Genomic DNA, 23,410 nt, shown 5'->3' with positions numbered 1-23,410 from the left:
CTGAGGTCCGGCTGTAACGGTAATCCTGCGATTCTCTGCCTCTGCCGGACAGGGACCCAGGACAGAGAGACCACTTTTCAGTAAACGAGGCAAGGCCACATGCATGCGCTGTGTCTTGACAAGGTGGAAGAAAAATGCTCTTTCTTTCTCCAGAAAATTTCCAACGGTTCGGCATGTCCGTACATCCCCGGCATGGGTCTTTTTGCCCTATCTTTCTTTTTCTGTTGGCTGGCCTTTTTTTTTTTTTTTCATGTACAAGAGGGACGGGACGCGTGTAGGCGAATTTGATATCCACAAGCACCAGGGCGAGAGCGAGGCATGATATGATGATGCGCCGTCACTCAAATCATGCAGCGCCAGACATCGATCGGATCGAGGAGAAAATTAGAAACGCAGCCTCTTATTTTTAGGGAAATCTCCTACTGCAATGCAGTGTAAGAACAAATGCGACGATGACTGGAAAGTATGTCTGGCATGTCAGCAAGAGAAAAAGAATGTGAGAGACCACCAAACACGTGTGCCTTTTTTTTTTCCCCCTACCTCCGTAATACGAGATGTTACGGTAATAACGAGGTGGGGGATTGGCTGGTCAAGTCAGGCAAGGCGAACCAAAGCACAGCCTGTATGATACCATGCCTTTGCAGCAGCAGAGATTTTCAGATGCGGCGCATGCCCGCGAGTTCATTCGTCAACGTTCACTTGAGCCAATATTAACAGCAGTTTTAAGAAGGTGGTGGTGTTGCTTTGGGGGCGATGCGGGATGCAATAAACAGCATACCTACTAGGTAGCTGGCCAGCCATTCACTTTCCACAGACTTACAGCATGTACTTCTTCAAGACGGTGTTACCTTGACCACATATCCAGGTTGCTGACACCGAGGTCCGATACGGTTTGCCTCAATGCTACGTACGGCCCGTGTTGGATGGCAAGGTCTTGTTCCGCCTGGGGTAGACTATTGGATTGCACAGGCCGACTGACGGCAAGAAGTGACACCCAGACCGCGAGTCCTCGCAAATGAGCCGATTAATTAAAAAAGATACAAGTGAGGAAATCTACGCCATGTGAGTGTGAGTGGTTCACCGCTCATCCTCTCGATCATGGCCCAAGCTTTTTGGGGGTTTATCTCATGTCCAGCGTCAGTTGTCTCTGTGCGTGCAGCAGTAGTAAATGAGATGAAGAAGAGATGAGATGAGTGTGTGTTGGAGTATCCGCACGCAATGCACGCACGGCACGAGCACGAGCACACACCACATACGCAGGTACAGCATGTTCGACAACCTTGAAGTCTCGTGGGCCGTGGTCGCCACGGGCCAGACGGAGAGAGGCCGTTGGGGCCGGTTGACCGCGCTTCTTTGCAGTGAAGCCAGGCCAGGCCACGAGGTTGCGAAGGTTCGGCGCGGTGAAGAAGATGGAGGTCGCAATGGTCAGTGGTGTCTCGGACCTTGGACAAGACGGTGGGCCAGCACGGTTCACTGCGCTGGGGCCGGATGGACATTGATCTGGATCCCGAATGGCGATAGACATGTCCAACAAGATGTGGGTTGTGTGAGTATCCGTAAGGTAAGGTAGTGTAAGGTATCCGTCGTGCGGTCGGTTCGGTTCTTCCCTTGACAGCGACGACGATGATGCTCGCCTAGAGCGGTCTGCCTGAGGATGAAGATGAAGATGAAGAACAAGCGCCACTCAGAAATGTTTGACACCCGTGCTCACCATGTCGGATCTCCAGTTCCAGGTTCTTCTTCAAGACTTGGAGACTGGAGTTGACCGGGCCAGGCTGGACGTCCCTACACCGCAAAGTCAACAAACAACAAAAACAGCAAGACAGGCGAGTCTGTCGCCGGTGTCTGGCACAATCAGCCCATGAAGCATGAAGCGAACTCCAGCAGGAGCTCCAGCGCAATTTTGGCGCGGCCCGCTCAGACGAAGTCTCCAAAGAGTCCCGTCGTCCCAGGCGGTAGCGGTGCGGCCCCGAAGGCCCTCCCCCCGCTAATCTACAGGCCCGTCGCCCGCCCGCCCTCTTAGGCTCAGAAGCTTCAGTACCTCCAGGGTCACCTAAAACACCTCAGGTAAGGTATGGACCTGCTGGACGGTGGACACTGAGGTGCGTATCCGTACTGGGATCCCTAATAATGCCGTGGAGTCCTTCCCGGGTTCATGGGGAGGGGAGGGGTCTCGCTGGGTCTTTTTTCTCCAGCGGGCAGGCCATTCTCAGTTCTGCCCGGCACGTTGTAGCAAATGGGATCCCGCGATGGTCCCCCGGTTCCAGGTTCCAGAGCAAGACGGGCCTGCGAGGCTACGACGTCGCTACGAAGACACACTGCACTAGCCCAGGGCCAATTTCGACCTTGGACGGATGGGCATGAAGTCAAGCATGGAAGCAAGCCATCATCATACCCATAAGACCAACCCATGAGGCCAGGACCCTCTTCGCCATCTCCAGTCTCCCGGGGCCTCGTCGTCGTCGTCGTCTTCTTCTTGTTCCTCTTGTTCAGCGGCGCCTTCAGGGACCCTAGACACCGAGGGGTCGCCGTCCCACCAGCTAGACACAAATCAAAAGGCACTGGACCAGTCGGAATCTCGATGAGGGCCCAAGGCTAGCCTTTCGAAACTTCCACCGTCTCCATACCTTCCATTGCATCTCCAATTGCCGTTCCTGCAGCTGACCTTGCAATTCCAATAGAACATTTCGCGCGTCTTCGACATACCCTGCAATAGAAGCTCACGAAGGCGAGGTGGGAAATGGGCCCAGCCAGCCTTTTCCATCGCGAACAACATGCAAAGTACCGATTGAACGGCGGTACAATTGAATACACTGAGGTGCCTATTCGTTAGGGACCCAGTTGTGTAAATTGTCCGAGCGGAGCGGCGCGCTCGCTCCAGTCATGATTTCAATTTTCCCCCCCCTCTGTTCGCCCTCCTCTCGCTTCTGTTCGGCGAGCCGCGACGACCTCCAGCAGAACCGGGTTTCTTACTCACTCCGTTCCCTCGTACCACCGTTTCGCGCTCAACTCACTAGGTAATCAACCATTGACTACCCCCGGCCTCATCCATCCACGGCTCTCAAGACCCCGACGGACGGAGCTCCGAGTCATTCAAGGGTCCCTTGGACGGCAGCTCCTGGACCACGAACCAGTCTGTTCCCCATCCTGCTGCTCTTCCGTCGCGACCCGCCATCAGATTGCAACCGCAGTCCATGCTGACCGTTCCGTTGTAGCCTTTCACAAAGTCTCACGGACCCAGGGCACGCATAATCTCTCGAGGAGGAGGGAGAGGCTTTGCATAGTGCTGTAGGTACGAGCGTCAAGGCGTCAGCATTTGTGCGCGGTCAGACTTGTCAAAGTCCGAGAGCACTATCCGACCACCTCGGGCTGCCGCCATGTCATCTGAACAACTGAATGTCATCGCCCTGGTCTCGGGTGGCAAGGACAGCTTCTTCTCTGCCCTGCACTGCCAGAGGAACGGCCATCGGCTCGTGGCTCTTGCTAACCTGTTCCCCGCCGCCCCCGTCAGCGCCGGTTCCGACGCCGCCGCGCGCTCGGCCCAGGGTGATACCCTCATCTTCAAGCCTCGTGGTGATGATGATGGTGATGGTCACGTAAAGGATGCCGCCGGGCAACACCAGCCGGAGGAGCACCAGCAAGAGGACGCTCGGGAAGGAGCTGCCGGCCAAGACGCCGACCTCAACAGTTTCATGTACCAGACCGTCGGACACCAGGTCATACCCCTTTACGCCGACGCCACGGGACTGCCACTCTACCGCCAGCCTATCCGTGGCGGCGCCAAGTACGAGGGCAGAGACTATGATTCATCCCACGCCGCAGGTGGCGATGCCGTGACGGCCGTCGACTCGGATGAGACGGAGAGCATGGTGCCCCTCCTCCGCACGATCATGGCAGCTCACCCGGAAGCCAACGCCCTCTGCGCGGGCGCCATCCTATCGACGTACCAGAGGACTCGCGTGGAGTCCGTCGCCCTGCGTCTGGGCCTCACGCCGCTGGCATATCTCTGGAAGTATCCGACCCTCCCGTCTCCGCTGCCCGGTACCGTCGAGGACGCCCAGCTGCTGCACGACATGGCGGCCGCCGGCCTCGACGCGAGAATCATCAAGGTCGCGAGCGCGGGGCTTGATGAGGAGTTCCTCTGGGAGAGGGTGAGTTCCCTCGCGGGCGCGGCGCGGATCAAGCGCGCGCTGCGCAAGTTTGGCGCCGCCGAGGGCTCCGTGCTGGGAGAGGGCGGCGAGTTCGAAACGATTGTGCTCGACGGGCCCCCGGGCTTGTTCCGCAAGGCCATCGAGGTGCCCGAGGCCGGCAGGAGGGTCGTCAAGGAGGGTGGCGGAACGTCTTGGTTGAGCTTCTCGGGGGCGAGTGTCCGTGAGAAGGCTGCTCCTGAGATGACGGGAGAAAGCTGCTCCCCGGTCCGGGTGCCTGATGTTCTGGACGCCAAGTTTCAGGCTCTGCTGGAGTCTCTACCTCGAGATTCACCACCTGTGGTGCCGCCGTCTGAGAGCGAATTCGAGGGCAGCAATGGCAAATTTTCAGCGTCTATTGCACCTACGACTGATATTCACTGGACTGTCGTACCGCAGGAGCCCCGGGGCACGAGATTCACAGTCGAGGAAGAAACGGAGGATATTGTTCGACAGGTTCGGGGCCTCCTAGATGGACATACTCCGCCGCTGCCCACCACCGCCATTACTCATACCGTCATCGTTCTAAGGCAGATGTCGGATTTCCCTGCCATAAACAAGATTTATGGCAGCCTGTTCCAGCACCCGAATCCCCCGTCCCGCGTCACAATCTCTTGTGGAAGCCTCCCCAAAGGCCATTCCATCAATATTCATTTCGCTGTCAAGCCTGATTTGGAGCAGCGGGATCGGAACGGCCTTCACGTTCAAGGCAGGTCATACTGGGCGCCCGCGAATATCGGCCCCTACAGCCAGGCTATCGATGTGCCCCTGAGCAAGGTCGAGACGGCGGCGAGCGGCGTCAGGCAAGTGACTATCGCAGGCCAGATCCCGCTCGTCCCAGCCAGCATGATTCTCCCCACGGAGACAACAGGCAACCTGGAGATGCAGATCGTACTTTCTCTGCAACATCTCTGGCGCATAGCCACTGAGATGAAGGTGCAGCTGTGGACGAGTGCTGTAGCATACTTCCCCAATACCCCCAAAGAGGCAGACGCGCGGCGTCAGGCACATCTGGCTGCCGCAGCTTGGTCGGGAGCGCACGCTCCTGGCGGCGACGAGGACGAGGATGACGAGGGCGGCCCAGATCTTTGGGACCGCAAGTACAACCCCCAATACATGTCGCTTGGAGGCGAGGATCCTGCCAAAGAGCAGAAACTTCCCGACTGGTCCGTCGTCAAGAACGAGACGGACGATGAAGACGAAGCAGCGAAGCCGGTGCCCTCGTTTTTCGCGGTCGAAGTCGAGGAGCTGCCTCGCGCGGCTGGTGTAGAGTGGCACGCGCATCTCGGCCTCTCACGCCTCCCGTCCTCGTCGGTGGAATACCAGACCTTTAACGTCAAGGCGTCACAGCGCGTTCCTTTCTATCACCGTATCTGTCATGTGGTAGTCGCCGGAACGCTCGTTCACACCACCATCTCCTGGCTTCCTACCAAGGATTCCTGGACGAAAAGTCCGATGCATCCTGCAGATGTGGATGAGTGGATGAGGCGGGCTTATCTGGAGGCTATTGGTAGCGACGAATCTGCTTCGAGATCCGGCCACATGTATCTGATGTACATCAACATGGGCAAGACAGCCTTTCCTCTCATGCGCGCAGGTTATGGGCCGAAGGGCATGGAGGCTGCGTATGTATTCGCGCGGTCGATTCGGAGTGGGGATGGAGATGAAGTAAATGCTGTTGGGCTTTTCAAGTAAGCCCACACTCAATGAGAATGAATGATGAAGGACTAGTGTCTGTGAGTGACCAATATCTCGGGGCAATCGGGGATGAGGTCAGTCTCTTCAGCTCCATGAGTCTGGTTGACCGGCTTGAGTAGGTGGCATATGTCACGGCCAAAGCAGCGTCCGCTCCGGAAGTCGGTGACTGTGTCCCTTTACATGCTGACTTGCTCCTCCACCCATGACTACCGCCAATGGCATGACTACTTATTCGAGGCTTTCTGGCAAGGTGTTGCACGGTAGATACTGCCTGTTGGAACATACTTCACGACCCCCAGTTGGAGATGAACTGCCGGGGGCAAACAACTATCAACGACAATACATCGTCGATGAATCATGGAGCGTGCGGGCAAGTTCCACAATTGGCATTCGCTGCTTAGATCTTCCCTCGAGCTGCCGTTCGCTCATGACATTGCCTTCCGGCTGTCATAGGTTCTGTCGTTGACTTTGACTTTACCGGAGAACGCGGACTTCCCGAAAGATGTAGACCGACTTAGCCAGACGCTTCGTTGCCAAGCCCCTCGATTCTTGGACGAGTCTTTACTTGCCCTTCTCCAGAATAGTGCCTCCTACCCATCTTCGAAGATTGGCCAAAATCAAGTTGCAAGACGCTGCGTGCAGGCAGTCCAAGGCCTCAAAGTTTCGACGGAACAAGACGCATTTGTTCCGTAGGTAACAACAAGGCCTTACGTCGTCTCATCTCCAAGCCTGTCTGCTCTTCATTGTTCCTTTCCTCGGTCCACTCTTTCCACGGACTTACACCGCCCACAAACTGGGAGTAGAGACTTGCCAGTCAGCAAAAGAAGAGCCCCAACGTAGATACGGGATCAATACGCTCGCGGTTATTCTCATCCAGCTTTTGGATGATCGTAAGAGCAACTAGCTGAATGTGTGTGTATATGCGTGTCCTATGTGGGCATTGGGGGCCCCAGATGAAGCATCCTGAAACTATCTTTACTCTTGAGGCCATAAGTAGAGCATGTTCCTGCTTCAGCTGAGACCGCCAGAACGCTCTATTGAAGTGAGTTAAGACAAGTATGAACATGAGCGGACTACTACTTAGAGACAAGCTAGTTCGTCATAGAGACTGAATCTTGGTTAGAAATGCTACTACCATATTGCAACTCTCACAGTAATTGCCAAGGTGCTCCTTAGAACACTACCCTGTTATTTCGCTGCAGACTCTGGGCTTGCATTACAGAGTCACATAGAAGAGGCACTATTATTCTTAGGACCCTTGATAGTGTTGTTGGAGATGATTCAGTCGTGGTGCGGGTTTGATGATTCCGATTGGTGATGGCATTGGTCCCCGTGGTGTGTGGCGGGGTAGATCACGGAGCCCGCCCCCAGATCTCACTGTTCCAAGGTTGAGATGGTCGGCGACCAACCAGGAGCGCCAGGCCCGTTACAGTGACAATCCAGCCAGAAGATGGTGGGAGGGTCGGACGCTATGTCATGGGGTCCCCCCTTCTTAAAAAGCCCACGTGAATGGAAAGCCCGTCCCATTGTGAGACCACCAACCTGAGAGAGAACAGCTCTTGCCAGTTTCCCCAAACTTTCCTCTCTGCTAAGATTGCCCGTTCTTGCCGCCAAAGACGCCGGTAAAATCCTCAAGGTAGGTCCAGTTCCCCCACGTTTCCTCCCGGCTGCCGGCTTCAAGACGCAGCCGCCCGACTCCCGTGCCGCAATGGAACTTGGACTCCAGCATAGTGCATCAGGAAAACCGCCCTAACGCACCTCCAGCAGCCGCGACCTACTGCCCGTTGCCGATTGCAGAGATCCCACCTCGAGACCCCCAAAAATTTCCAAGAAACCTTAGCTTCTCTTTTGTTTTTATTTTTTATATATAGGCGACTTTTTCCCTTTGGCCTCTGATCACGTCACACGACCCCTGTTCTCGCGTGAGGCACCATCGTCCAGACCATCTTCGATCTGGGTCTGGGACATGCAGAAGTCGCCCTTGTCTCGGTCGTGATGGCGCCCGCCGGCGATGATGCACCACAACCTTCGGCCGCCGCGCCTCCTCTCCCACCACCACCTCCTCCTCTTTCATCTGATCCCCAGCAAGACCAGGTGCAGGTGCAATCCCCGTCATCCACTACACCGCCGCCACCGCGAGGCTTAAGTAGGCGCGTGTCCTACGATGAGCGCTCGCCAACGTCGCCGCGCTCCCTCTCCCGGAGGCAAAGCACCAACGAGCGCATCAACGAAATACTAGAGGTATGTCTCCTCTCGCTTCGCCTCTGCATCTAGCCATCTCGGCCGAAAACCTTCAACTGTGGGACCTCTCGTCCACCACCCTGCCGCTGCTTGGCACCGACCATTCCAGCCGCTCAATTCTTTGAAGTCCCCGTTTTCATACAGAACCCTCCCGGACCCTTCAATCCTGTCCCCAGTTTCTTTCCCGTTCCCGCCCGGTTCTTCTCCAGCTTCCCACTCCCACTCCCGCTCCCGCCCCCGTCACCCCATCCGTGTGTGCCCTTGCTGACAACGCGCCCACCCCGGCGCCGAACAGAACGCAAGAGGCCGCGCAGAAGCAATGGGCGGCGCACTCTCCGCCTCCAGGTCCGCCCCCGCCAGCCCTCCGCGCCATTACTCCCGGGATGACGGCACCCACGATGAGACCGTCGGCATCATCTCCCGCGGCCCGGACCGCAACTACCAGAGCATGAATGCCGCGCCCCCGGCGCCAACAGCCACAGCTACGGCGCCCGAGCTGCGGCCCCGCAAGTCCATTCGCACCACACACAACCACCTACCCTCGCAGACGGAAGAGGACGAGGAGGACTACGATGCTGTGGTCGCGCGAGAGGAACGGGCGAGGGCGGCGCAGGTGAAGGAGCCGTGGTACACCATCTTCCTGTCCAGCTTCCAGAGCATTGAGCTTGAAAACAAGGGAAGCGTGGCCCGAGACCATTTGGCGTTAGGTACGTGCTTCTTCTTTCCAAGCTTGCAGCAAAGACGATAGCTTACCAGAGTCCTGCAGAGCGAACCTTTCTCGCCTGGCTCCGTACCTCCCTCGCGTTCGCCTCCATCGGCATTGCTGTCACGCAACTCTTCCGCCTCAACTCATCCATTTCCAACCCTGACTCCAGCAGCCACACTTTGCGCCAGCTCGGCAAGCCGCTAGGCGCGACCTTCCTCGGCATCAGCATTCTGATCCTCTTCCTCGGATACCAGCGCTACTTTCGCGCCCAGCAATGGGTCATGAAGGGCAAGTTCCCCGCGAGCCGAGGCACCATCATCATCGTGTCCATGGTGGCATTCGCCCTCATGGCGGTGAGCTTGGTGGTTGTCATAGTAGTCGGCCCCACCGGCAACGAAAAGTAGATATCGACGAACCTTCAGTTGGTGCTATTTCGATATCATGTTTGCATGCACATACTTCATCGGGAGGGGGGCTGGCTTGCATTGTACCGGGATTTGGTATCAGGCGTTTGGACTTGCATCTATCATCATTATCTGTACCATATACGTAGGAACGAGCTTCTAATGAACACCAAATCTGTGCATAAACGCAAAAAAAGCATAGAGAGCATATACCAAGAGCAGCTGTCACTTTCTCCAACTTGAACCACTTTCCCACTGCAGCCTATCAGATGACGTCAAAACGGACCTGGACCTCACATGTGGGCCTACAGCTCACAACCTTTCAACTACATCCCACCTCACTTACACACACACACACACACACACACACACACACACACACGCTTGCTTTAGCCTCAAATACGTTTTGCGTGCTTCCCCCACTTCTGTAACCCTCACAGGCAAATTTACAGTCAGAGGCAGACAAAACCACGCAAGCACGCAGCCATGGCGCCGAAAGCAGAACCCCTCTCGGTGCAATCCTTCGCAGCAACCCAGCTCTCCCTCCTCTCCGCGGAGCTCGCCGCCGAGATCGCAGAGTCCTCCGCCCTCGTCTCCCTGCACTCGCCCACGGCCCTCCAGCGCGCCGGCCTCGCCCTCTCCAACCTCGTCGTCGGCGCGCGCCGGACCGGCCTCGGCGGCCGCACCGTGCTCGAGCTCAACCCGGACCCGGCCGTGTCCTCCTCCGCGGAGGGCAAGCTGCCCGAACACGGCCTCCGCCCGGGCGACATCGTGCTGCTGTCCGAACAGCCCGCCGGCAACGCCAAGAAGAGGGAGGTGAAGGAGCTTGAGAGCAAGGGCGCAAGGGGCGTCGTCACGAGAGTGAGGCATGAAAGCGTCGGCATCGCGGTGGACGAGGGGAAGGGCGAGGAGAGGGAGTTTAACGGGCGCGTCTGGGTCGTCAAGGTCGCCGACGATGTCACGTATCGGAGGTGAGCCTGGCATTCCCGACACACCACCAGGGGGGGAGCGGCATTCACATGAGATGTCACTCTGCACGGGGAAGGGGCCGTCCCAGTCGGGGAGTGAGAGCATCAGGCTGACGAGACACAGAATGAACCTTACCATGGAGAAGCTCGAGAAGATGACAGAGGCCGAGTACAGCTCATTCATGCGCGTGCTCTTCGGCCTCTCGAGCCCAAGCCCTGTGCCTTCAGATCTCGCGTCCGATTCGGAGCTTTCCAAGATCCAATGGATCGATCCCTCGCTCAACGACTCGCAAAAGGACGCAATCCGCTTCGCGCTCGCGTCAAGAGAAGTCGCACTCATTCACGGACCTCCAGGAGTGAGTCTCCTCCGCCCCCCTCACCTGAAGGCACAAACTGACACTGGACAGACTGGAAAAACCCACACACTGATCGAGCTCATCCTCCAGATGCTCAAGCTCGACCTCCGCATCCTCGTGTGTGGTCCCTCAAACATCTCCGTCGACAATATCGTCGAGCGCCTGTCACCTCACAAGATCCCCATCCTCCGCCTCGGTCACCCGGCCCGTCTCCTCCCCAGCGTCGTCGCCCACTCCCTCGACGTGCTCACCCAGACCTCCGAAGCCGGTGCCATCGTTAAGGACGTCCGCGCCGAGATGGACGCCAAGCAGGCCTCCATCAAGAAGACGCGCAACGGCCGCGAGCGACGCCAAATCTACGGCGACCTCAAGGAGCTTCGGAAGGAGTTCCGCGAGCGCGAGCGCCGCTGCGTGAGCAACCTCGTGCGCGAGAGCAAGGTCGTCCTTGCGACACTGCACGGAGCGGGCGGCCACCAGCTCCGCGACCAGCAGTTCGACGTTGTCATCATCGACGAGGCCAGCCAGGCGCTCGAAGCGCAGTGCTGGGTGCCACTGCTGTCCGCGAAGAAGGCGGTCTGCGCGGGCGATCACTTGCAGCTCCCGCCGACGATCAAGTCGCTCAACTCCAAAGTGAAGAAGGTTCTGGTCGAGGGAGCAGGAGAGAAGCAAATCAAGGGAATGACGTTGGAAACGACTCTGTTTGACAGGTTGCTCGCCCTGCATGGGTCATCCATCAAGCGGATGCTCACCACACAATACCGCATGCATGAGAAGATTATGAGGTTTCCATCAGACGAGCTATACGATGGAAGATTGATCGCTGCAGAAGCAGTCAAAGAGCGTCTCCTGAAAGACTTGCCTTACGAAGTCCAGGATACCGAAGACATCAACGAGCCACTCATCTTCATCGACACACAGGGAGGCGACTACCCGGAAAAGAGCGAGGACGACGACAAGGATGCCGTCAAGAAGGCCAAATTCAGCCTCCACGGTGAAAGCAAGAGCAACGAAATGGAAGCGGCTTTGGTGCGGCAGCACGCCCAAAGCTTGGTTGATGCTGGCGTGAAGCCCGAGGACATTGCTGTCGTGACCCCGTATAACGCTCAGGTAAGTTCTGGACTGGATTCCCTGGGTCGTTCGAAGTCGTGGACACGAGCTGCAAGGGGGTGAAAGCATGGGACGCAGCCGCAGCATGAAGCTGACATCGGATGAACCGAACAGCTCGCCATTCTCGCGCCCCTGAAGGAGCAGTTCCCGGGCATCGAGCTGGGCAGTGTAGATGGCTTTCAGGGCCGCGAAAAGGAGGCCGTCATTGTCAGCCTTGTACGGAGCAACTCCGAGGGAGAAGTAGGGTTCCTGGGCGAGAAGCGCCGACTGAACGGTAAGCTCAGGAGGTCACCAAGCTCGCCGTCTGGGAACATCCCAGCTGGGCTATTAAGGGCGCATGATTGTTAATGCGGTTTAGTGGCGATGACGCGACCCAAACGCTCGCTGACGGTGATCGGTGATTCGGAGACAGTCAAGAGGTGAGTGCGTTTGAGACTTGTTCTCCTTTCTTTTCCATTTGTCTCTCGGTCGGAGGATTTCTGGGTGTTGGCGTGTCGGGCTGCGGGCGAACCGCTGCTGCACAGATGTTATCCTGAGACACTGCTGAGCCGCACCAAACGCCCGAAATCTCGGGCCTGTTTCTTCTTTTCTTTTGCTAACCCGCTGCATCAATACAAACAGAGGTAGCGCATTCCTCAAGAGATGGATGGATTTCCTCGAAGAGAATGCAGATCTGCGTTATCCCGACTTGTCAACCCTCCAGGGGTCTTGAGATGCCATATTTGGGATGGTGGGAGGCCGCGGGTTAATGATGGTGGTGGCTGGTGAGAACGCATGGCCCACCTCTATGCAGGCCGCCTTCAATGTCAACCTTTATGCGACGAAAGAATATCATTCGCGGCAAGAGACCAGACGATCTAGAATACTGACGAACCGGCTTCCTCGGTATCGTGGACCGTCTGGAAGGGCCGTGAACGAGCTGGGATGGCTTCTTATGCGCGGCGACGCCCTGGAACCCCGTCTCCAACGGCTTCCCAAAAGGGAACAGGCGGCATTGTGTGTGCATTTGGCGTGGCGTATCGTAGAATTTACAGCACACCCGCGGCCAACCAATGCTCTTCCATGACCAACTGGGGATTACGGGGTAGGGAGTGTCCGTTGACGCAAGTTGATAGGCGCCAGGGCCCAGGTTTCTTGGGTCGACCGATTGGAAAAAAAGACCAGAGGGAAGTGTGGACGGACCGCAGATGTCAGCCGTCACTGATCAGACGAAGAAGCAACCCTTGTCTCTATGTTTCAGGTTACCTTTGTCGTCTGTGCAATCCTTGTCCTGCGTGGCCAGACCCGCCAAATTCTCCTACCGAGGACAGGGGCCTGCGGTGTTGCTCGACTTGAACGCGTTTTTTTGGCCGCTCTCCGTCCAGTTTGTGCGTAGGATTTTGCGGTGTTGTTGGGGCTGTGGAAGGTACATTTCCCAAAACTCTCGAGTATGCGGCGGACTTAGTGTCAGCCGCAGCCATTGAGTTTTCAGCAAGGAGCCAATCTTTCTCACGCCAAGGCGTGAGATGCCATCTTTTGCCTCTTGTTGGGCTCCTGTCGACGTCTTGGATATGATGCAGGATCCGCTGCAGAAGCGAAACAGTGGACAATCATCCCCTCTCCACGTACCTTTTGTTTGTTGATGTTGTGCACCAAGTTCGTGCGTCTTTCGTGTTTGTTACTGGCAGTTTGTTAGTGACAGCATGCATCGCAGAAGACCCAACAGTCGCTCCATCATGCACTACAACGTGGTTGAGGCTAGAAGATGTCTCCCGGATCTATGGTTTCCGAATGATCGCGCGTGCCGCACCCGGAGGTGGCCCCTCTTGGTGGCATATCGGGACTATTTGTCCGCCAGCTGGCTTTCGAAATTGAAGGCTATTGTGACGCAAATCTTACCACAAACGTGGTGTCTAGTCGGGCGGACCGAGACGACTTGTGTGAAGCACAATGATATCGTCCTCCGTTCTACACTAGTACCCGGCTGAACGGTTCGTCCCCGTCATTATGGGACAACTCCATTTCCGGGGTCCTGAACCCTCAATGAGACATATGCCCCGGCAGCCTGAAGAGCACTGACAAACACCTTACGGTGGCAGTCGGGGAACGACAAGGTGTTGCTCGAAGTTGCCGGCGGCGCCGCATCTTATGTTCGATCAATATGGCGTCGCCGAGCCTTCAGGTGATGGGAGATCATAAGTCGGGTGCCTCGCTATATGATGCTCCGCCGGGGACCCCACTCAGCGAGCCGATCAAACTGTGGCCGGACGCGCGACGAGAATTCGTGTTGGGTCGGGGTTGTATTGGGTGCCGCGGGGACAAAGTGTGAGCGTGTGCGTGACTCTCCGCCTGCAGCCACAATTACCGCATCATGTTGTCCGCGATGGCACGGCACGGCGGCTTTTGAGCGGTAAAGTCGTGCCATTCGTGCATACTAGGCCTGGGGTTGGCTGGCTGGCATGCCAATGTAGTCAACCATAGATAGACCGTCCCCTCTTAGGCATTTGGTCTCCAAGAAAAAGCTGTGGCAGGGCATCGTAGTCAAAAAAACCGCTCATTGGAGTAACTCTGCCATGTGGCATTCTAACAACCACTGCCAGAGCCTGGAAGTCACTCGCGAGTCATTGAGGGACAGGTTGATTGAGCGAATGGTTGTCGATACGGGGATCTGGCGTCTTGGTTGTCCGGGTCGCGAAGCGGTCGACATATGGCCTCCAGATCTGGCCTAAGGAGCCGGGATATTTGAATAGGCAGACAACATCAGACAATAGGGGCGGCGCTCGTTGGACGTGGGCCTCTGGGCCATGTGGTGTTTTAGCCTCTTGGGTCTGCGATGTGGGGTCGACCTGCGCGCTAGTGGGCGCCTTCTTCGCGAAGCTGCACGTCGGAGGGATGGAGTGCGGTGGTAGAGGCTGGTCGTCGTATGCAGTAGTTCTCAAGAACCAAACATGACAAGTGATGGGCGGTATCCTATCGGGGAGGCGGGTTGGTGAAGGGTCTGCTCTACGTCTGCTTTGCAGGCTATAGTAGTGGCTGGACGGCAGCTGTTGTGTTCCAAGAATAAACGCAGGCAGGTAAGTGCATGAGGACGTGGCATGTGGTTGTAGCGATCCCAGGAGAGGAAGGCTCCGTTGCAGTCTGCGGCTGGAGGCTGCAATGCGATTCGACGGTGACATGAGCGATCACATCTCTTGCGTTACTCTCGAGGAGCTAGTCCTAGCGCCATCATCAAGACAACGGGTGGTTGGAGAATCGTCCGTCAGATCAAGCCATCGGTGTCAGTCTCGATAGCGGCGGCAGCGAAGCAGAGTGGCAGGCCAAATGTCGGCCACAAACGAGATAGTGCCAACGGCCACACACACCAGAGAGGTTAGTGCCGATGGCTAGAGAATCCTTGAATTCCAGCGCTCCGTTTGCCGGACTCCTCGCTAGCTTCCCATTGGGGTGAGGAAGGCGTTTGTCGACCCTGGCGCCGGGCGGCGTGTCACGATATTGGGTGACTAGTTGACGGAGGGCAACTTGGATGGTGGCATATGGGACGCCATGTCGGATGAAGATTCCAGCACCGTTGGTGCATTCTTCGACGAGGTCAGTCGCAGGTAGGACATGATTGTCAAGGTGGTGTTGGCGCCATCAGCCCTCGGGGAAGGGTGGCTTTGACCCCGACTTGACATGATGAGCGACTAGGGGGGAAAGCCTGATACTGAGACTGGTGAAGGCTGACTGGTGGTGGTTGCTGACTTTGGGCGATTCAAGTCGGGGTTAGAGCCGGGATTTGGTAGCGACGACGCCAGGCGCTGGGTTGGCGGGCGTGGTTGAAATCGAATCTATCCGCGCAGAGTGGTAATAACAGTGCGATGGTAGCATCGAGAGCCCACACTCCGCAAAATCGCGCTCAAAAGGCGTCTGTTCCTACTAGGCAAGGTGAGGTTGGGTCGAGGTGTGATGCAGAACATTGTGAAGTCAACACTGGACACACACTGGACGACAACGACACGGACCATTAGCGGGACGAGAGGCGGGAGCACCTTCCCTCGACAGGCCCCATGGGAAAGGAAAGAAAAAGGAAGGAAAGAAGACTGAAACACAGCCCCAAAAGCGGCATGGCTCAAAAATCGGACCAGCAGACCGGATTGGATTGGATCCGGGAGGACCGGGGGAGCACAGGTGGATTCCAGCTGGGCAGTTGGAAACGGTCACTGGACTGGACAGCTCAGAAGGAGGGAAAAAAGGACAGAGAAAGCTTCACAAATGGGGAGGAGGCAGTCGCGTCACCCCACTCGAGCTCCTTCTCATCGTACAGCTGTCACTGCAGGCTGCAGGTGAAGGTGAGTGAGTCGTGCAGTGGACTGGCGACGGGACAGCAGGTGGAGTTTGCTGAGCCGGTGAAAGGCGAGGCCCGTGGATCACATTGACTTATTTTAGGCGGGCTTGCACGTTTTGCCTTGAGGCTCTGACACGAACAGGTGTGAAGTATTTGGAGTTTTGGGGTTTAGGAGTTTGGGACAGAGTTACGCAGTATTAGTACGAATACTACCTCTTCGGTGGAATATCAATTATACTTTTTTGACTTTGCAAAGGCAAAGATCTAACAGCATCGGCCCCCAACTCGAGACATCCATCCTCGCACTTTGCTACCTATTGAAAGGTACCTTAGAGTAGGTCGATGAATGTCGCCTTTGGTTCCCTTGATCGACGCACCTGGCCTGGGCAGGGACGGGCTCAGGCACACGATGGTATCAACTTCATATGGGTGCATGTTTTCTGGGTGTTGCTCGCCCACATTCCTGGCATCCCTCGCGTCGCTCATACGTCTTCCCCCCTCCGACGGCGAGGAGGGAGCGCCCGAGAGTGAGACTCAGACACTGAGGTGCGCAATCATCGGATAACGGGCATGCGCGCACGTTCCGGCTAATGTCAATTCATTCTTGACATTGGATTTCGTCACTTGCGTCCGTCCAGTGTTTCCTTGCTGCGCGTTTCCCCTGCGTGGTCTGGGTGCCGGTGGTGGTGTTCAAGAACTGGCTTGCCTCGGACGGGCAAAGACACCGAGTTCGGTCGGTGGAGGTGTGGTGTCGACAGTGCGGTGTGTGCCTGTCCTGTCGTGGCCTGCCCTGTCCTGCCCGCCTGCCCGCCTGCCCTGGCTCTTTCCCCAACGCCTCTTTGACCAGGGGCTGACAGCTCCACGCCCCAAGCACTGACCTCAAACAAGGACCATCCCCGACGCAGGAGCCAAGCAGGGGACTTGCCATTTGCCAGTCACCACCCACCAGTGGAAAATGAGAATGGAACAGCAAGATTTGACTCTTGTCTGGCTGCCGTCTTGTTCTGACCTGTGTCCTTTCCATTGTCATTCATCATTGACGAGACGAGACGACTCGACTCGACTCAACTGACTTTCCGTCCGACCTGCTAGTGCAGGCAGGCAGGCAGGTACTTCTACTACTTATGGCAAGACCACACATGGTCCACCCTGGCTTCTCGTCTCGTCTCGTCTCGTCCCGTCCTTTCGTCTTCTCCTCCAGGCTCCATGTCCTCCCTCCTCTTTGCCTCTCTCGGAGAACATTACTGTATCCTAGACACGTTAGATGCACCATTGGCGCCGTTCCAATGGTCCGTATCCTCCTCCTACCTTAGCCGTGCATGCATGCTTGTTTCATCCCGCTAGTAAATCTGCATTCTGCGGTCTATTACACTGGACTACACTACGGATACTCTCTCAGTCTCTGCCCCCATTCACCCGTATCTGAGGTCCGACAGCCGTGCCGGCCGCTGCCTCCTCCATAGTCACTCTTTCTTTCTCTCCGTCTGCTATCGTGTGTCGCAACGCAACGGGAATGCCCCGTCAGTAGTTCCTTGCAGCTTCTTCTGCACCCCCTGTCGAGATGCCGTCCTGTACCTCGTGAACCACCTTGCTCTTGAATGGAGGTATCCATACGGAGACCGTAGCTACCACCTGCTACCCGGCCGATTCTGTACGGATATGGATACCTTGCACGCATCTCTCGCGCAGACCCGATACCGTCGCTTTCCTTACATGCCACTGCTTTCCCTTTTCTCCCGCCCTTTCTTCTCCTGCTCCTCTCTTGTTTCTTTTTCCCACCCGGTGCCGCGCCGTCTGCCGTTGGAGAGAGACATACATACCTACAGATAATACTCCTCCTCCCGACCGCAGCCCCTCCACTCCCCTCCCCCAGCAGCAGCAACAACCAACCATAACATTCGTTCACTTCTTTCCACAACGTACCGTACCGTCCCCTGCCTGCCAGGTACCCTACTTTACCTTACCTTACATCAACCCGACTGCACCGCGTCCTTTGCATCTGCATCGCGCCCACCACGCTCCTTGGCCAATAACTCAGCCTCTCATACTGTATAATTCAACCCTCTCCCGCCATCCCACCACATCCTATCCCTCCTCGCCCTATCCCCTTCTTCCCACTCCTCGAACCTCGACCCTACCTTGCCTTAGCGGCACGCTACCGCCCGTTCTAATCAACGTGCTCCTCCGGCCGCCTCGTCAGCCTGTCGCAGAGCTGCCCGGGTGCTCCTTTGATACATGACGCATGTGCTGCTAGGGTCCCCCCTTCTTAGTGGCATAACTTCTTCCCCAATCCCCCATCTCCTCGTGGGTTCTTCTCCTTTATTCGCCTCCTTCATCGTGCTTTGATTGTTCAGCCCGACCGATCTCCGTCTACCTCTTGCGCCGCTGCGCCGGTTGAGGGCCTTTGCCACTGGACCTCTCTAATCCCCGACGAGCCCAGACGACGGGCGGCATTGCTGGACATATGCACCATGAATCAGGTTACAGCATAGATCACCACTTGGCCTAGACTCCGGGCGTCCGATCAAGATTTCCAGACTCACCTGCTGTCTGCCTACCTGCTTGCCTGGATATTGGATATCCCAGACGAACTGTCACGGCTCGGCACCGGACATCACCCGTCTGCTGGCTCAGCTCTTGGACCTCACATCAGCATTGTCTCTGCCCCTCCTCGTCATTTCCCGACAAGCCTCACTCTCATGGCTTACACTGGACCACAATCATATACACCGTCCCTCCTCCGTCGTCCTCTTTTACACTCGTTCTAGCCCCCAGCTGCAAGAGCCGCAAAAAAAAACCCAAGAAAACCAAAATCACACCTAGGTCACCTCCAACTCAGCCATGGGCCTTTTCAAGTCGGCCAACTCCCCTGCACCTAGCGCCACGAGCCGTTCCATGACGGGCCAGTCCATTCGTGGCAAAATATCAGGCCCAATCCCCATCCCGAATCCCATCGACGACGAATTTCCCATGCGCAACCCGGGCACCGGCATTGCTACGCCGGTAACTGAAGGCAACATGAGAGAGCAGATGATGAATCCTCCCCCGGCCGAGCCCGTGGTTGGATCAATTGTTGCGACTCCCCAGCCCGAGGTCTCACAGCCGCCGAGGACCGAGTCCGTTGTTGTCCCTCCGGGAACCGGCTCAACTTCTGGCTCGTCTCCAACCGCCGCATCCCACGCCAACTCCCACTCCAATTCTCCTCAGTCGCAAAGAAGAACGAATGTGTCCAGCAATCTGAGATACTCTACGGTCAGTGCTGCGTCCGAACAGACCGGTGCGAGCAAGGAAAGACCTCAGCGCAAAAAGTCAACTTTGCGCGGCGCATTGGGGAAGCTTTTTGGTCGCAAAAAGAAGGGCAGCCAGGGCTCGTACGACTCGCAGCGCATGTCGACCTACAACCCCACGAACCAAAACCAAAACCAACACAAGAGCGTGAGTTTCGGTAGCGGCCGCTCCCGTGCCATCGCACCTTTCTTGATTTCAGCAGAACAGAAGCTAATTCGAGCTACTAGGACCCTTCCGCTTTAACCCGAACCAAGGAGTCCGAACCCAAGCGATCGGCGTCCTTGCCGATCACCGAGTACGACAGAGCGTTAAGGTCTCACTCTATCGGTCCCCAGGATATCACGGCTATTGAGAGCGCGCGAAATTCGATCACAGTCGACCCATCGCAGTTGCAAACAAGCCGTAAACGTGCGGCTACGTCTACAATAAGCCAAATTTACTCCGCTCCGTTTAGGCGTGATGGCGAGCTGGCAGGTCTGTCGCCTCGTCCAGCGAGCACCCACGTTCGTGGAAGCCGACTATTCCACTCCGACGACGAGGACCCTGAGGAAATCGGCCGCGCAATTACGAGCGACGTTGGCCACAAGCGACGATCCAGAAGTCTGAGCGGAATCAACAACCCCGAAGCAAGGGCTCACGTTCGCAGACGCAGCGATGAGATCCAGTATTGGAGACAGAGTTACGATCCGGCCTTCTACACGTCACCAGCGACGACCAATCCTCCTGATGACGAGAACCAATTTGCAGGACTTGCACCAATGGACATGCCCGAATCCCCAGTTTCCCCTATAGAGCAAGCACAAACCCCCATGCGCACTCCCCCTCAACCGTTCTCTTTCGGCAACTTGACTCACATGAACGTCATGGCGGGCATGAAGATCACACAAGCAGCCAGTATTGAGACTCGGATCGAGACTTTGGAGAGCAGGATGCAGCGTATGGAAGACGTTGTCACTCAACTGTGCAACTCGGTTCCTGGGTTCCAGGTCCAGATGACCCAGCCAGGTCGACCTGCGCCGCCTGTGCCTCCCTCGCAATCGAGCACTGCTGTGAATCCCACGCTTCAGCAGGTCGCGCGCCAAAGTGCTCCGAGCTCGAGGTACAGCAACTCGGCACAATCAAACACCTCTTTTGGCGAAGCTCCTACGTACGTCGGTTCTCTGCACGTTCACACCGGCATGAACCGGCCAACCTCCAATGCGACTATTCGCGGCGTAACCAGTTTGCCTGCTATGCCTCGCGCTGAGGCCGGCCGGCCCACCGACACCTTTACGGCGGATCATTACACGATGCTCCTCGCGCTTCTCGAGACCGAAAGGTCTTCTAGACAGGCCCTTGAATCTCAGGTGAAGAAGCTCACGAGGCGCATCAACATGATTTCGGGACCGACCGGCAGTGGCCGCATGTCTCTGCAGATGGAGCCCCCGCCGACGGCCAAGTCATTCGGCAGCGTATCGGCTTTCGATCATGACTCATCTGACGACGAAGATGCCGCCGCAAGGAACCGCCGTTTCTTGGCTGAAGATTCGGGCGTTGGCACTGGTGTCGGAGACGATGACTCGTACTCGGAGGTCTTTGCCACCCCGAAGGAGGAGCAGTCGCACGGCTACGGCGCCTTCGGGGAGGATTTGCTCGACGAGGATGATGATCCTGCGCGTAAGAAGGCAGCCAGGACGTTGTCCCTCAGCCAGATGACGCTGGGCAAGAAGGCGTCGAGAACGGGAGTACGAAGTTGACGCAGTCGGCCGCTTTCTAGTGCGTTGTTTTTTTGAGATTTCTCATTATACCCCGGGATATTCCCCCCACTCATGAGACGACGACGGTGGTTCTTTTCTCGGCAGTTGTTGAGTTGAAGTCTCGCTCGTCTTAGCGATTCGGCATTGATACCTCATCGGAATTTCTGACTAATTCAGCATTATGGTAGCAGAGTCTTTTGTTGCATTAATCTGTTCTCTTCTAGTTTACTCTTGTATATGACTACCCATTTCCGTTCTGGACGAAGCAGTTGGAACAGTCTTGATGGGATACATCCCTATGACGCGGATTTCTTTTTCTTTGGGTTTCATTTTGTTTCTGAGAGTCTGGCCGTGTTGGCGGGGGTGAAGACTTGCAGAGCTCGTCAGCAGGTAGTGTCGCGCGCATCGTCATTTCCAAGTGTTCAAGGGCCAGCGTAAGCCTGGGAAGTTTCACGTCGCGAGAGGTGGAGGTGCCAATTTGCGGTCGCGTACCGCTGTTCGTGGTGCCAGGTGGGATCGAAGATAGCTAATAGCTTGAGTGTCGCACTCTGAAGCCGTTTCAGGGTGTGCGCGTGTACAATATCAAAAACATGTTCACACAAGTATGAAGTCTTTGAGATGAGGATCATGTCGATCGTCTAGAGTTGCACTGTCACTCGTACGATGGTCCCGCCTGGGTTATTGCAAATCCATCGTGGAAGCCACATGGCTGGCGTCCGCTTTGTCCTCAGAGAGGTTGTGCACCCGAGCCTGCCGTGGCAACGAAACGAACAGCGGGCCGAAAGAACAAGGCTAAGGGACAAGGTCGCCCAGTGCCAATCTCCGGGTTGTCATCTCGGGAAGAGGAAGAGGAACTGGACCAGAATGTTTCGAGAACAATTCTCGGTTCCAGCCACCCATATCGCCGCTAGCATGCCGTTGGGAATGGGGAACGGGGAAATCTGGCAAGGGCTTGGCCTGGGCCGTCAAGCAATTGTTTCCAGGTCCGCTCTGCCCCGCAGCAGTGATTTGGCAATTGCTTTCCGAATGGTCCGAAAAATGTCATATTCCGGAGTCAGCCTGTGCAAGTAGTGGCTAGTTATTTACCTAGGCATTGCGCGCATAGCATAAAGCTGGAATACCTGGAAGTCCGAAGGGGTAATCGCCGGCCGTACGCGGCGCCCGCGACCGAGTCATCCCCGTATCCATCCCCCGCCTCCGAAAGATTGCGGCGCCGTCTGCTCGGGTGGACCTACGTAAGCAGAAAACAAGCCGACCACTAAGGACGCCCAGAGATAGGCAGCTAATCTGCCACGCACAACCTCTACGCTTAGCTTCCCGCGCGACATAACCCAAAGATACGCACATACCAAGCCAGACCAGCCTCCCGTCCCGCGCGTGCTCCTCGTGGTGAAAAGCATATTTCGCATCCATCACTTTTTTCCTTCCCTCCCTCTTTAACCCTTCGCCGCCACCAAAACCCCTCCTCGTTTGCGCCGTGACATCAACGTCCCCAATTTTGCGGTCGGACGTCATTGCCCTCCTCCCCACCCCGTAGAGGATACGTCGCTCGCAATCTTTGGTCGCGTCACTGAATCCCCTCAAACTCGGAAATCCTCAACGAACCGTCGCAGCAATGTCCGGCTGGGTAGATTGGTCAAAGACCACGCGGTCCTCCGACTACCGCGGGTCAACCTCCTTCGCAACCTTCATGATCATTGGGCGTATGTTGCAACCCCCCCCCCCCCCAACTCCCCCTTCACCGTCTTCGCGGCGCAATGATGCTAACCCCACGCGCGCAACAGCAACCTGCTTCTTCCTCGGGATCCTCTTCGCCTCGTTCCCCTACGACTTCCCCCTCCTCTGGACCTCCGCCCCCGTCCCCGAGTCCTTCTACGCCCACCTCGAGACGCACCTCAAGTTCATGCACCAGTCCCCGCCCCTCATCGGCCGCCTCCTCAACATCATCGTCTTCACCGGCTTCCTCGGCTTCTTCATCAAGCTCTTCCGCCCCTCCGAGGCAAACGTCCTCTTCGACGGCGCCTCCCTCGTCCTCTACCTCATCGGCGTCGGCGTCTACATCACAAACATCGTAAAGGGCCTGCGCTCCGTCAGCGCCGGCATCTGGGACGACCCCAACTGGGCCGCCAACAACAACGGCGGCGACGACAACGAGGTCATCCTCGGCAAGGAGGACAGCCTCAAGGTCCTGGCCGCGAGCAACACCATCCTCGCGCTCGTCCTCGTCGGCGTCCTCGTGCTGCAGGCCGGGCAGTGGTACGCCGAGCGCAAGGACCGCGAGGACTTTGTCAAGCTCGAGGAGGAGGAGAACAAGAAGGGCGCGTCGTCCAAGAAGAAGCAGTGAGGTATCGATTGCTGTGACGCACTTGTCTCAGTAGCAAGTGGGAGGCAGGCGACTTGCATTGGAATGAGAGCA

General features: G+C 56.7%; 5 protein-coding genes across 5 annotated transcripts; all 5 read left to right on the top strand.

The window, feature by feature from the left end:
- Window positions 1–3,377: 3,377 nt before the first annotated feature.
- Window positions 3,378–5,882, top strand: COL26b_001002 (uncharacterized protein; the record flags this gene model as incomplete). Its single annotated transcript, XM_053173964.1, has 1 exon — window positions 3,378–5,882. One exon carries the CDS (start codon window positions 3,378–3,380, stop codon window positions 5,880–5,882), a length of 2,505 nt encoding a protein of 834 aa, XP_053042081.1.
- Window positions 5,883–8,445: 2,563 nt separating this feature from the next.
- On the top strand, window positions 8,446–9,236 carry COL26b_001001 (uncharacterized protein; the record flags this gene model as incomplete). The annotated part of the gene is made up of 2 exons (XM_053173963.1): window positions 8,446–8,833; window positions 8,893–9,236. The coding sequence occupies 2 exons, from the start codon at window positions 8,446–8,448 to the stop codon at window positions 9,234–9,236; spliced, it is 732 nt and encodes a 243-aa protein (XP_053042080.1).
- Window positions 9,237–9,722: 486 nt separating this feature from the next.
- COL26b_001000 (uncharacterized protein) lies at window positions 9,723–12,090 on the top strand (the record flags this gene model as incomplete). The annotated part of the gene is made up of 5 exons (XM_053173962.1): window positions 9,723–10,207; window positions 10,329–10,560; window positions 10,612–11,667; window positions 11,782–11,941; window positions 12,026–12,090. The coding sequence occupies 5 exons, from the start codon at window positions 9,723–9,725 to the stop codon at window positions 12,088–12,090; spliced, it is 1,998 nt and encodes a 665-aa protein (XP_053042079.1).
- Window positions 12,091–18,811: 6,721 nt separating this feature from the next.
- Window positions 18,812–20,994, top strand: COL26b_000999 (uncharacterized protein; the record flags this gene model as incomplete). Its single annotated transcript, XM_053173961.1, has 2 exons — window positions 18,812–19,405; window positions 19,486–20,994. The coding sequence occupies 2 exons, from the start codon at window positions 18,812–18,814 to the stop codon at window positions 20,992–20,994; spliced, it is 2,103 nt and encodes a 700-aa protein (XP_053042078.1).
- A 1,615-nt stretch (window positions 20,995–22,609) lies between these two features.
- COL26b_000998 (uncharacterized protein) lies at window positions 22,610–23,338 on the top strand (the record flags this gene model as incomplete). Its single annotated transcript, XM_053173960.1, has 2 exons — window positions 22,610–22,697; window positions 22,779–23,338. The coding sequence occupies 2 exons, from the start codon at window positions 22,610–22,612 to the stop codon at window positions 23,336–23,338; spliced, it is 648 nt and encodes a 215-aa protein (XP_053042077.1).
- Window positions 23,339–23,410: the final 72 nt, after the last annotated feature.

Source organism: Colletotrichum chrysophilum (genome assembly GCF_026319265.1).
Source record: "Colletotrichum chrysophilum strain AFK26 chromosome Unknown scaffold_4, whole genome shotgun sequence".
In the NCBI taxonomy this organism is placed as follows: domain Eukaryota; kingdom Fungi; phylum Ascomycota; class Sordariomycetes; order Glomerellales; family Glomerellaceae; genus Colletotrichum; species Colletotrichum chrysophilum.
This window is presented reverse-complemented; position numbering and strand designations above follow the sequence as displayed.